This window comes from Ambystoma mexicanum, chromosome 4q, assembly GCF_040938575.1.
Source record: "Ambystoma mexicanum isolate Mex_15411 chromosome 4q, UKY_AmexF1_1, whole genome shotgun sequence".
NCBI classification, from domain to species: domain Eukaryota; kingdom Metazoa; phylum Chordata; class Amphibia; order Caudata; family Ambystomatidae; genus Ambystoma; species Ambystoma mexicanum.
In genome coordinates this window covers 900,509,101-900,522,775 of record NC_090928.1, presented here as the reverse complement: position 1 = coordinate 900,522,775, position 13,675 = coordinate 900,509,101, and the positions used below count along the sequence as shown (strand labels likewise).

Below are 13,675 nucleotides of genomic sequence, written 5' to 3'. Positions count from 1 at the left end.
AGCACTTCTAGACCAAACACTGCATGGGGCAGTTCTATTTAGAACAGACACCCCAGTTAGCTGAAGGTGCTTGCAACAAGTAACTCCTCAGTACTCATAATAATAAAGGATAAACCATTTTATGTAACCACCTGAAATGTACCTCCATTTGACACACAGCTCTTGCCCTACAGAGAGCGCAATGCTAAGTGCAGCATTCAACCCTCCTCCATTGTACATATCGTCTGCACTAGACGTATACTGTGCCAGGCATAGTGGTAGGTCTACTGAATTTAGTCAAAGAGCATGGTTAAACTCTTTTTTTTATATTTCTCTAACTCTATATAGCATGGTCCGTCACTTAAGCAAAAAGTGGCCAGATCCCATATTTGAAAGTCCTTAGGACAAAAGGAAATAATTGTATCTACAAACTTGCTGATGCTTTACATTCTAGAATACGAATTACTCCTTATTGGAGTAGTTCATACAACAGAGTGATTTCAAATTGCTCCATATTAATAAAGAAGAGAAATCCAAATGCAGAATCTTTCATATTGCAGAAATTGTTCCAGTTTAAAGTGTTAGATCCATGTATTTATAACAGTTCATTCAGGCACACCCATATTCATGAAATACATGCTCCATAATCACACCCTAATCAGTGTTTTACAGAACCACCCCAGTAGATGTCACCTCACTTGATGTATGATGTATAATTTTGGCCATGATTGCTACAACTCCAACTGCCTCCCAATTACCCAATATAATGACACCACGTTAACAGCTGAAATGTATGGAAGACGTTGAGCCTTAATCATGAGACATGAGGGAACCCCTTAATGTGTCTACCTTGTATCCTTTGGCAGCTAGCACATTCAGTAGTGCTATAGAGTCTTCTCGACCCTTTTCTTCTGTATGGCTACAGACGAGCAAATCCTCTAAGTATTGAATGATGGTGCTCTCTACATCTATGTTTCCAATGTCTTCCCGTAACACCCTGTTAAAAATGCTGGGGCTTTCACAATACCCTTGCGGGAGTCGGCGGTTTTCATACCTGTTGTTCCCTATTGTGAACGCTGTCAGGTACAGGGATCCTGGGTCGAGTGGTATGGAGAAGAAAGCATTCTTCAAGTCAATTACAGTAAACATGTTGATTCCTTTGGCACACTGCACAATATTGATGCCGGGTTAGGCACCAATGGGAACTCTTTTTGAATGACGTCATTGAGTGGGCGGAGATCTTGGATCATCCTCCACGCCCCTCCCTTTGCTTTTCTGATTGGGAAAATCACTGTATTACATGGGGAGGTTGATGGCACTTTGATGCCTTGTTTCAGGAGTGCATTTATGGTCTCTCTAATTCCCTCCTCCGCTTCTTTTGATATGGGATATTGTTTTACTCTCTGCAGCATTGCACATGGTTTGAGTTTTATTTTTATTGGTGTCACCTCATGCAGCAGCCCTACATCGTGGGGCCTGGCTGTCAAAATTTCAGGTGCTACTTTTGTCATGTCTTCCTCAAATATAGTCAGTGGGGCTTTAACGCTAGCCATCAATGGGTTATGTACCTCTCTGTATTGGACCATAATATCACATGATATGCTTATTTGCATTATTATTTCTCCATCATCTTCACCATCAGTGAACAATTCCTCATCTGTTATATCTCGTAGCATTATGTTTGGGTCTATGCATAACACAGTCCTCCACTCGCACCCCTGCGCGTCCAGTCCTATGACCACAATACGTTTGCTGGATACTTGAACTGCCTCAATGTCTATGGACATTATCGTGCCTGGTACAATGTCTGTGTGTGCAATTGGGCGGAATATTAAATCTGATGGTGTTCTCCATTCTTTTCTCGTTATCTCTGGCACCACTCGTGCTAACACCTTGATACCATATTTGAACATGCTTATATCAATGGGTACCCCTCGCACCACAACTTCATTCATCACTGTGCTGATCATCAACATTGCTCGTACTGGGCATACTCCTGGTGTTGAGCACACTATCATCGTTCTGTAAAGGAGATCGTCATATTCAATTTGCTCAACAAATCTCTACCCAGCAGGTTTATTGGCATGTCTTTGTGGTACAGTAAGGGTGCGCGCACGGTTTTTCCCCCCACGTTATATCAAGATCTTTAGTGTAAGGAACTTTTAAAATAGCCCCAGAGAACCTCTGCATCTCTAAATTCCTGCCTGAGAGCGGAAACCGCCCTTCCATAAGACATGATTTCTCTGCTCCAGAGTCTACCATAAAGATAAACTGCTTATTTCCCATCTCTGCCCCTACTAGTGGTTCCTCTTCTGCACATAGGGTGGTGGATAGGACTGGACACGCAAGTGTTCCCTGTTGTCTGTCCTAATCTGAATGTCTTTCTTGCCCTGGCACGGAGAAGACATGATCTCCGATCACGGCCACGCCACGGTACGGTGCGGGCGCACCGTTTGCAGATGTTGCATAACAATTATTGGTTGCGCTTCCCACTGCATTTTGTCTTGCCATTGGTTGTGGTGGTGGTGGTTGCTGTCCTTGCTGTGCCTGAGGTTCGTTATAGCAGTAGTCTTGCTGTCTCCCACTTCCCATCGGTAGTCCGTAGGGGCTACCTGGGTGTGGACACCCCCAACCTTGTTCGTTCTCCATGGGCTGTTGCCCCTGGAAATACCTTGAAGGCCGTATTCTACAATCTCTAGAGTAGTGTCCCCATCTCCCACAGTTCCAACATGACCCTTGTGGTCCGCCTCTCATTCCTTGGCTGCCAAATCCCCTATTTCCTATACCTCCAAACTCCCCTCTCTGGCCCCGGTACCCACCTCTTCCTCTTGCTGGTCTTTCTTGCCACTGTTGCCCACCGTATTACTGTTCTCCGTTCCACTGTCCTTGTCCTGCTGCGGCCCGCAGTGCTGCTATTGTTGCTGGTCTGTTTGCCGCTCCTTCGTCTCCCTTGTTTTCTCGGTCTGTGGTTGCGCTGGCGTTGACGGCGGCGACCTTCACTAATTTGTTCTGTACCAGCTTCGCCTCGTCTGCCAGCCTTTTTTGTGCTATTTCCTTTTCTCTCTCTTTGATCCTCCTGCAGTGGTGCACAATTATACTCTGTATTTCAGGCCAGCCCTTGGCTTCTATCCCAGCTATTTTGTCCAAGGCCTTCTGCACCTCCTTCGGGAGCCCCTTCTTGATGATAAAATATAACAAGGCGGTGGACTGGTTACACGCAGTGCCAGTTTCGCTTCTCCATAAATCCTGCACCCGAAGTATGAATTGCGTAAGATGCTCGTTCTCCTCCATTGTGCACTGCATCACCAAATGTAAATCTGGAATATCTGGAAACGTGCGCCTCAATGCATCCCATACCTGTGCTCGAACATTATTGAACGCCGATCCATTGTGGCGGTCACAACTCATCGTTACTCCGGGAAATCCGGCCTTTTCCCACACTGCGTCTGCTTGATCAGCAATTGCTGACACTAATAAACTCTTCACATCCCCTATCGCTAGCGGCACTCCTGCTGTGTTTTTCTAAAATGCGTGTATCCATTTCCCAGCCCCTCCCGACAGTGGGGGGAGGACCTTTAGCAAGTTGTTTTTATCCATTTGAGCCCACGGAATGTAATGTGGCCTACCTGCTCCTTTATGTATCAATGGCATTTGTAATTTGTGTTTCTTCCCTACCTTACTTACCACACCTTTCTTTGTCTTACTTACCATCATATTTCCCCCTCACTGTCTTAGTCTACCCTGCCATAGTGGTAGCGATGGTGTGTCTGGGTACAGCGGTTTGGCAGTGGGGACCCGGTCTCGGCAGCTGCCTCTTCATATTCGTCTAAGTCACTCCACACCTCTCCTAGTTCTGATTCTTGCTCATTGTTCCCTTCACATCCTTCTCCTCTCTCACTGTCTGGGGTGGGTGGGCGTATAATCCTCACGGGTTTGTCATTTAGATGGAACAGGAATTCCCCTGACCATCACTCTTTCTCTTGCCCTTGTGGTATGCATGTTCCTTGTGATGATACTGACCGTGCTGGCTCTGAGATCGCTTGCGCCACTTCCCCTGCTGTGCTCAATGTTGGTGTTAGATCCACTATGGATAATGGTGGCACCTCTCCTCCCCCTGGTAGCATTTGGCTCCTGTCGCACAACGCTCGTAGCCGCGTTGTCTCCATCTGTGCATGCGCTAGCTGGCGGTCTAATTCTCCAGTGATATGTGCTCAATTCATGGGGGGGGGCGCTTGTTGGGCCATACAAACCTCCTTTATCATAGGGGGGTGGTGCTGTGGTAACTGCTCCTGTTGTAGGTGTAGGAGTTGGACATGCTGGTACGTACAGGGGCTCACTATATCCTACTGCTGGTCTGGACATTAGAAGATATATTTTAGTTGTATCGCCTTCAGCTGTAGTGGTTGTGCACTCGCCCTTTGGCGTTCCTCTTACCTCTTCCTGTGTTTTCTGTGTTTCATTCACTTTCTCTTTACTTACCTCTGCTGCAGGCGTAACTTCTTCAAACATTTGCCATAGGTCTAGTACTTCCCTTCTGTTTTGCAGTTGTTTCCCCTTATACCTTGCTAACAAGTGTGTAGATACTAGATCTAATATTCTCTTGTCGAATGACCCACCCTCTGACCAGATCGGCGTCACACTGTCCCCTTTTATCTCCGTCAACCATTGATCATGGTATTTTTGTATTTTCTCACTGTATAACGGAAGGTGCTGACAAATATGGGCTAGTGGTGTTATTCCTCCCATGACGATGTGTTTCCTTCCCTCGCTCTGTTTGTACTTACCTTTCAACCTCCCTTTCCCCTTAATCACTTCTTCACCAGAAGTGGATAGTATACCACGAGTCTTATCAATTACTTGTAATTTGTATGCACATATATGTATCAAGATATATATATATATATATATCAACCCCCTTTTCAACGTTAACCTTTTAGTTATTACATGTTCAAATTCAACAGTTCATTGTTGCATATTTTGCCACTTAAACCACAGATTAATCACAGTACTTGGATATCCTTGACAAAAAATGGACAGAACACAAAAGCACATATAACACTTATCATGCACCTGCACTACCTGCGCGCGTTTTCTCCCCGTTGCTCTTTTTTCCACCCCCTTTCCCGTTTCGCCTACTCTTCTCATTCACTCCCCACCTCTTACACCCTCTTACTCTTTTCCAAGAATCCTTTCGTACCCAAAAAAAGAATGTTCTAAATAACTATTCGGAGTCTACTCAATATACGAGACTCCTACTATTTTCTCTGTAACTTCACTTATTTATTCTGCACTGGACGACACAATGCTACGCGGCGCTGCCTTCTACCCCGTTCGGGCTAGGATACCACTTCTCTTTTTCTCTTCACTTCTTACCAAAACCTAATGGCCATATAAAGGATAGATCAGAAAAGCCTCATCATCACTCACACAGGCCTTACTCTTCCCTAATACCCGTTACCACCTGTCCCCCCTATTTCCCCCTTACCTTTCCTTCGTAACCTTTGCAACCGGCACTCACGTGTTCAGTCAGGTGACCCGAGAGTCGCTGCTCGCAGTCCGACCCCAGTCAGGCTCACGCCCAACCAAGCCGTGGCCCGCCTCGGCGAGCAGCTTTTCAGTCGAGTATTCGTCAACCGGGATCCTTTGACCCTTCTTCGTAGTGCGCACAGGCTGGTCCGCCGCAGAGGCAATGATTTCGCTGGGGGGCGTCCCGGATCTCGCCGCGGGCTACGAGGCACCTCTCCGATCACGTCGCAGGGGGTCACCAAATGTTTGTGCCCACCCTGACTCACACGTGTAAAAATGAATAAAACAGACACTCCCTGGGTAGGGAATAAGGCACAAAAGCGCAGGCTGCGAGAGTTCAAGGAAAAGTTTATCTAGATCTATGAGAGCGCTCTGACCACATCAAGGTTACAACACATTTATATAGTACATCTACATTTTTAACATATGATGCTACGTTGGACCAGGATAGGTCAGCCGTGGTGGTGACTTAGGTGTGGGCATCATCTCTTCCTCCGGGTTGGTTGCTTGGTTGGCGGGAGGATTGACATCAGACATTTGTGCACCGGATGGGTGAAGGTCAGGTCGCTGTGAAACACTGTGGTCACTATCTAAGCTAAGAAAATACATTCTGAGTAATGCATGCACTAAATAACAGTTGATCAAAAGACTCTCAGTAGTGGATCATGTTGTCATACAAATCACTCAAGGGTTTATACCATCTACACATTTGGGTTACACAGGTCACAGGTTTAAGGGCCTTGACCACTATAACACTATCATTGAACTATAGGGTTAGTCTCACAAGAATCTCAGGTAGGTGGCACTTGTTAGTATTGGGCACGATATACTGCACAGGGGTCTAATGTTAGTTGGGGGTCTGCTGGGTGGGTTTCATAGTATGGTTGGCAGTCTGGCACATGAAAGGGATGCCTTGCAAGGACACAGGGTTAGAATGGCAATAAGTTTCAACTGGTGAGGGTAAGAGGGCAAGGACACTTTTGTGGAGATGGACGAGCCCTGTGCTTGGCTCATGTTGGTTCACATGCAGAACAGTGATCTCAGAGGAAAAGGGATGCGTTACATTTATTATTTGTTGCAAGCTGTGAGAATGGAGCTGCAGAGTTTTCCAGTTGGAGTGGGGACGAGGGTGGGGGCCATGTGCTCCGAGCTACAGCGGCGGGCAAAAGGGAGAGATGCATTTTGTACTATCGCAGTAAGGCCTAGCTATCAAGATGGAGTCGAAAGGGGGTACAGAAAATGGATGCCCTGTGTCCTGCTCGGTGGTCCCATCTACGCGAATATAACCAAAAGTTAGTATCGTATAAGGGCGAGGGGCGTACCCACCACTAGAGGCACTTGGTCCAAGTTTTGTACTGAGAAGTGATGGTAGAGAGGGGCCCATTGGCTCCTCGCTCCCACTCACTACCCACCCTCCCACCTCCCTCAGCAACTCCCCAGCACACTATCCCTCCTCCCGCCTCCCCCCACCAGCACCCCAGCACGGCCACTCATGGCAATTAGTTCCTCAAGAGTCCATTACAACTGTGGTCTCTCCCCTTCCCCCTGCCAACCCTCAGTGATCCTGGGCGCTTAAGGCGCTGTGACTGATTCCTCTGAGTGCCCTGCTGTGACTCCTTTGTGGGACTGGTAGAAGTGGAAGGCACTGAGCCTGGCCCCCGGAGCTGTTGCCGTGTCAACTCGTTGCTCTGACGGATGGCCTCTACCAGTGCGGAGACACATTCAGTCATCTCCCTGACCCTCTGGGCGTATATAGTGTCAGGGTGGCCGTACTGGCAGTTGTCTCAGCCGGGTTCTCTGCTATGACCCGCACAAACCTGCGGGTGGCCCCTTCGATGCTGTCCCGTATGGCCTACAAGTGTTTGAAGTGCATATGCACTATCATTTCCATCTCCCTCTGTCTCCGCTCCATCTCATCAAGTCTCTTTAGCACTGTGCTGCTAGTTGGTGTGTGCCTTGTGGGAGGGGGGGCTGCGCAGTGTGCCGGGGCTGTCAGGGGAGTCAAAAATGGGGTCTCCACGTCCACCTCAGGTGTGTGAGCACGCTGCTGGCGATGAGGGCTCTCGGGTGTTGGACTAGGCAGCCGGTGGTGAGGGCGCTCAGGTTTTGGGCTACCCTGCTAGTGGTGAGGACGCTCAAGGGTCTGTGGCCCTTCTGCATGTGGCAACACCGGGCTGGCGTCCCCCTGTGTTTCCACAGTCGCCCGGCCTAGAGTTGTGGCGAGTGGGTGCAGTGAGCCTTGCAGTGGTTCTGATGGACTATGGGGTGGATGTCAGCCTGGCCTAGCTGCGTTGCGGTGCCCCATGGCTGGACATCCGCCTTGACGTGGGCTGACTGCGCCATGGCGGTGGCGGACCTTGAGGGCCTGGATCTGCCACTACCAGATGGGCCTGCCTGTCATAAGAGGCCGGGCATGGCAATGGTGGAACCGTTGGAGAAGCCACCATTTATGTCCCAACACGCTACTTTCAGCGCAGTCTAGTCTTTCTGCCAGCTTCCTTTAAAGTCCTCTTGGTCCCGCCCCCTTATGCGTTGCAACTTTAGTGATTCCTACTCAACGCTCCTGGTAAGTTCATTCTGCATTCCTTGCTACAGTTTTTCATGCTCCGTTCCTTTCGTCCTTGCCTGGACCACGCTTCCGTTTCAACGTGGCTTTGGTTGTGTCACTTTTGCCTTGCCTCTCCTTTCTGTGCCTTTCCTTCGTGTTCGCCATTTCGGCGGTTCCCGCCTTATCTGCCTGCCTTTTTCTTTTCACCTTGCCTTTCGGTCTGCCTTTTCCCAGCGCCTGTTTGCCCTTTTCCTTTCTTCTACTTTTCGTTTTCTGCCGGCGTACAGCATTTTCCGCCAGGGCTGGGTTAGGTTTTCGGTGCCAACCTCTTCGGCCTGGCGCTTTCCCTTTTCCTGGTGCCTCCCTGTCCTCTTACCATACGTCTGCTTCTCTGCAAGTTTCTCGATCCTCTGCATTCTGCACATCTTGCTCCATCTCAGAGGATCCAGAAGCTTGTCCTTTCACTTGTTCTGTGGTTCTTCTTTCTTTCTTCTGCGATTCTCTCAAGTTTGCCAGGTCTGCTGGCTCACATATATCCCCCTTCCTTCTTAAGCCTCCTGTTACTCATGGTTCTTTCTGGATTCCCTTCTTTCTGGTTTCTTCTGGCATTCAGTTGTCTGTTTGGTCCTTCCTGTGGTTTCTCTTTCTGGTCTTCTCTTTCTTGCCTCTCAGTATCTATTCTCCATCCTACCATTTGGACTATAGCTACCTTCTGCTACAGGTCCTCCCATTGGACTCTCCAGGAGTTTCTACATCAGCCATAGTTACTCAACCATCGAACCAGTACTCAGAGTCAACCAACTTCCAGGTTTTTTTTCTGAAAGTGGCTTTTTCCCTGCTCTTGTTGTGATTGGTACGTTATCAGACGACAGTGGCGAATTCCCGGAACAGACCCTACCTCTTCAAGAAGATGATGGAAACAATCGAGGATAACACCATGGAACTTTCCGCATCTGATGCCCTGACACTGTCCCCTCGTCCTCCTCGGATGCCTCTGGCCATGCGTGAGTGCCTATAGGTGACATAGGAAATGTTGTCAGGTATGGTTCCCCCACATGTGTTGGCATGCAATGCACGTTTGCTATGGTACAGGGTGGCAATCCAAACATTTGAGTAGATGGGAATGGTTGGTATGGGGAGATTGCATTTGGGTCCAGCATCATCGGGATGGTAGCAGAAATGAGTGTGTCACACAAGACCAGTTGGCCTTTGGCCTGGGGTGGGTCAGGGAGTCCATGCTGAGGTAGCAGATGTTTGGCATGTATGCATGTGATCCTTCATGCCCCCACATCCCCTACCAACATGGGGCCGTCCAACTGGGCCTGCAACATGCTAGTGTGACTGCTGCACAGTGTCATGGTTGCTCACGCATCACAGTTCAGCTGGCACAAAGTGCACCAGGAGGGGTGAGGTGTGCATGGCAGTTGGATAGGTCACCTGCCACCCCTTCCCCCCGCTGATGCAAAGCACAGGGGTGCCCTTGGTGCCCTGCCCCGTGGCTGCTGTGGAGGGTGGCTGCTGTGCCACCCCCTCACTCCACCCTACTGGCATGCCCAGGTACTGGGTCTGCTGACATGTGTCCCTGTCCACTAGGGCATCTTATGCTGGACTGTCATATGTGCATGCACTTGTGCTGGGGGGAGAAGAGGGTTGTCTCACCAGCTACCTCCCGGCTGTTGGCACCCACCCCCGCACTGCTGACTCCCTCGATTCCCTCCATGTCCAGCACTGTGCTGACCTTTTCATCCCAGGCGGTGAGAATCAGTGGCTCCACAGTTCCTCCTGTGGCAAGGGACTCCAGGCGGTGTGACAGCAACCCACGCACCCTGACCCTAAGGTCCTTCCAGCATTTGCGACAGTCCTCTCCATCATGGGGGACGACAGCCATAGCGGTCACTTTCTGGCTGATTGAATGCCAGATGGCTGTCCTGCACTGTGCTGATGTCCTTTGACGAAGGCCATATGGCTCATCAGTGTGAGCAACAATATCATTGGTCAGGAGGACCACCAGCTCTCCCTCACTGAACTTTGGTTCTCCTAGTCGATTTTCAGCCACCTGATCCTCTCCTGAGACATTCTGGCTTGTTTCCAGGTCCGGATGGCTGCAGGAAGCAGAGATATTTGATGGATTGTTTTTTGAAAATGGCCGGCGCAATGCTTCCCGTTCAGGCGGTGACACAATTTGCTCTGGCGCTAATAGCGCTGTGGTCATCGTCAGTAGCGCCATTAGTGCCGAAGTTTTGGCGGTAGCCTTTATTTGGCGCAATTTCTGCCGGGCACTAATAGCGTTACCGCCAGAGACGGGCGTGCATTCACACCAGGTTGTGATGCAGCGCTGCATGACCTGGTGGTAACGCTGTTTCCGCCAGGCGGAAATTGCGCCGGATTACCGTCAGACTTGTGATGAGGCCCTTAGTATTTTAGATTAATTGTGCTTTACTTGTGTGCATAGCTAAAGTTGTCAGCAGCATATAGTGACTTGCCAAACAATGTAATTTTATCTATCTACAGTGTTATTTATACCTACCTTTAATTACTTAAAGTGTACGTAGAGTGTAATAGATTAATAAACTAGATACTTTGTATACTTACCTGCCTCTTGAACCTTTATTTACCTTATTTGTAAAGCGCTAACTGTAAAACAGAACAGTACAACCTCCCTTCAAGTTCAGTATTGCTGATCAGCCTTGCTATTTTAAGAGAGTGGTTAAGTCCAACACTGGTTGAAACAGCTCTGTTGCACCAGGTTGGCATTTTCAAGTCTTACCCCAGGTAGCCACTTTGAGAAACCTGCCAAACACCATGTAATGAACCTCTAAAGAGAATGTGCCAATTTTCCTAATTGAGCCCCTTGGGAAAATGTTGCATACTTTTAGTGCTGTCGTCCTGGGTTCTTGGTGCAAGTTATATGGGATCATCCCATTTTTTGATGTATGGACGGCAGCCCTATATATGCTGGAATTGGGTAGTACACCAATGACACTTAATATTTGCTGGCTTAGCAGAGAGAACAGATTTGCTCGAGCCCACTGCGCTTTGTGAGTGGCTATAATGATGATTGACAAAAAATGTGCCAGAGAGATAAGGTAAGAAATCAGCGGCCATGTGACCCAGAGAAGTATTTTCTTGATTTTTCTCAGCAAGCAGGAAACCCTCCGGTGTAGAGAGCTACTAGGCAAACTGTGTGTGGCTTTGTTTTAATGACACCTTAATACCTACCAACACCTGTCGAACTTTAAGCTAAGGTAATAACCCCACCAGAAACTGGCGGCCTTACACCATGTGAACATCCCCCCTACACTTAACAGTTCCACAGTGTTTACAGAGACAAATTCCACCTTGGTTTCAACTTTTCTCTTATTCTGTTGTGCACAGCCCGATAAAACATGGTTGGTTACCCAAATATTGCCTCTCAAGTCTTATGACGGTACCCTACGCCATTACAGTGCAAATGATCTCGTATAATACGTGCATTATGCATTCTGTCTTGCATGTACGCAATGGACCTTGAGCTTGATTGGCAAATTTCACTAACCTAACACAGGCATAGGTGAACCCTCTTTTTCCCCCGAATGAATAATATACACATTAGCGTATGGCATGATGCAAGAGATGGGGCGTGTGTTTGGCTATGTTTGCACAATCACTAACATCCATCGTAGACGTGCATAACGAATTAATGAGGGCTTCTGCATAGCACATTTTGCAGGTGTCGGTTATGTGAAACAGATGTTTTTTCAGATTTACGTGTTTGCACATTCGAATCCTGAAACACTGCAATAGCGATTAGTTCACATGTTTTGTGAACCAGGCTCTATAACTGAAAACTAAATCTCAAAAGAAGAAACTAGCCCCCATATTTCTATGTGCAGGACAACCATCTGTTACCATCAAATAAACACTTATTACCTGTGTCAGTATCCATTGGAATGAGGCCTTCTGGAGAAGAGCTATGGACAACTGGGGAGACTACGGCAGACAGTCTGTATGACATCAAAATTAGATTTGCCACCGTTTTCCTCCATTCAGACACCATGGACAGGTTTCTTCAAAAATATAACGGAAACAATTAAAGTGACAGTCACAGATATGACAAACAAATAAGCAAAGCAAGAATTCAAAACAAATACAACTTATTTTCAATATGCAGGTATCTAATGAACACTAACTACCTACATTATCACAAAAAGAATGACTACTGTCTCAAAGACTGTAACCCATATACATCCTACAAAGACTCGAAGAGAACAATATGCAATATGACATAATTACAGAAACATTTCTATTAGCCGCCTTATCCTAACAGCACAGGCCCCCATTACCTAGGAGCAACAATGAGTTTAACCTATGAGAAACCGTAGGTATGTCTTGTGTCCTTTTTGAGGAGGAAGTTGTGCTGTACACGGTCTTGTGTGCATGCGAGCAGGAAGGTGATGCACGATGTATGATGACATATTAGGCAAGTGTTCCAGGGACCAGCTGAATGAGTTCAGCACAGGGCGACTTTGCGCCCGAATGGGTTTCTGCATGAATGTTACTGCCCTTCACATTGGGATGGGAACCTCTCCCTGCCTTGGGTGGGATGCCATGCCAGAACAGTAGCAGGGCAAACCACTCGGAAGAACATAACCCACGAGAGCCTAAAGGCTGAACATTGCAGTCAGCAGAGTTCTCCCTGCAACGAGAAGGAGGAAAAACAGCAAGCAGTAAAGCAGAGAATCTGTGCAGATGTGAGGAACACGCCGCACCACCAAGCATCAGCAGCACACGTCGTGCTCCAGCAGCAGCGAAGGGACACTCTCAGGCACACTCGCACGACTGTACCGCAGAGCGGCTTGCTGTAAGACTTAACACTTTCCCAATACCTACACATGGGAATTCACCGCAATGCGGCCTGGTAACACGAAATGGGACACTCACCAATGAGGGCAGAAATTGTTGCAGCATGATAGCCCAGCGTGGAATAAAGGTGCAGAGCTTAGGCCCCTTTTTTAAATGCTGACCCCTGTAACACCTTCTGGGCGGGGTAGAGAGTACTAGATTGGTTGGGACCAGAAGGCAATGAAAAAGGAGGAGGGGGATAACAACGGGGACATAAGGGGGACTGGAGTGAGGTGGCGTTTTGAAGAAAAAGGTGCGGTATCAGTTGATGAAAGCAGGCGTTGGATACTGTTTCGTAAGTGTGTGCGCAAGATGAGTGAGAGTGTTCGAGGGAGTGTATGGGGTGAGTGCAAGGTGTTTCTAAGTGAAAGGAGAGTGACTGAGGATGTGATAGAGTAGGAGTGGTGAGAGTTGTAGAGGAGAGAGAAGTAGGAGGGAGTAGGTGGAGATAGGATGTAAAGGTACTGGGAGAGAATGGAGGGGAAAAGAAGGAAGATGTAGGGTGAGAGTGGAGAGAAGGTAGGGGAGTTGGAGAAAAGAGTCGCCAGAAGAAGGGAGAATAGACATATAGGAACATTTACGTACAAATGTGTCTTGAGTGTCTGCAAGGCACATCCCCTAGAACTAACCTGAATATTAGAGTAGGTCTAGCCTAGAAAGTCCCTGAGGTAGTTTAGACAGACAAGGCAATTGCTTTTAGACCCTCACTACCAAGCAGGCAGTATTTAGACAGTAGGGTTT

At 48.0% G+C, this 13,675-nt stretch overlaps 1 protein-coding gene across 4 annotated transcripts in view; it reads right to left on the bottom strand.

Annotated features, from left to right (window-relative positions):
- The window catches only part of THADA (THADA armadillo repeat containing), a 2,999,906-nt gene that overhangs the window by 1,904,488 nt on the left and 1,081,743 nt on the right, over positions 1-13,675 (bottom strand). For 3 of the 4 annotated variants that reach the window (XM_069608464.1, XM_069608463.1, XM_069608465.1), the window contains exon 19: positions 11,963-12,099. In XM_069608464.1, coding sequence (XP_069464565.1) covers positions 11,963-12,099 — 137 coding nt within the window. Of the gene's footprint in view, positions 1-5,836; positions 6,101-11,962; positions 12,100-13,675 lie in introns of those variants that run through there. The other variant, XM_069608466.1, reaches the window with a different exon arrangement.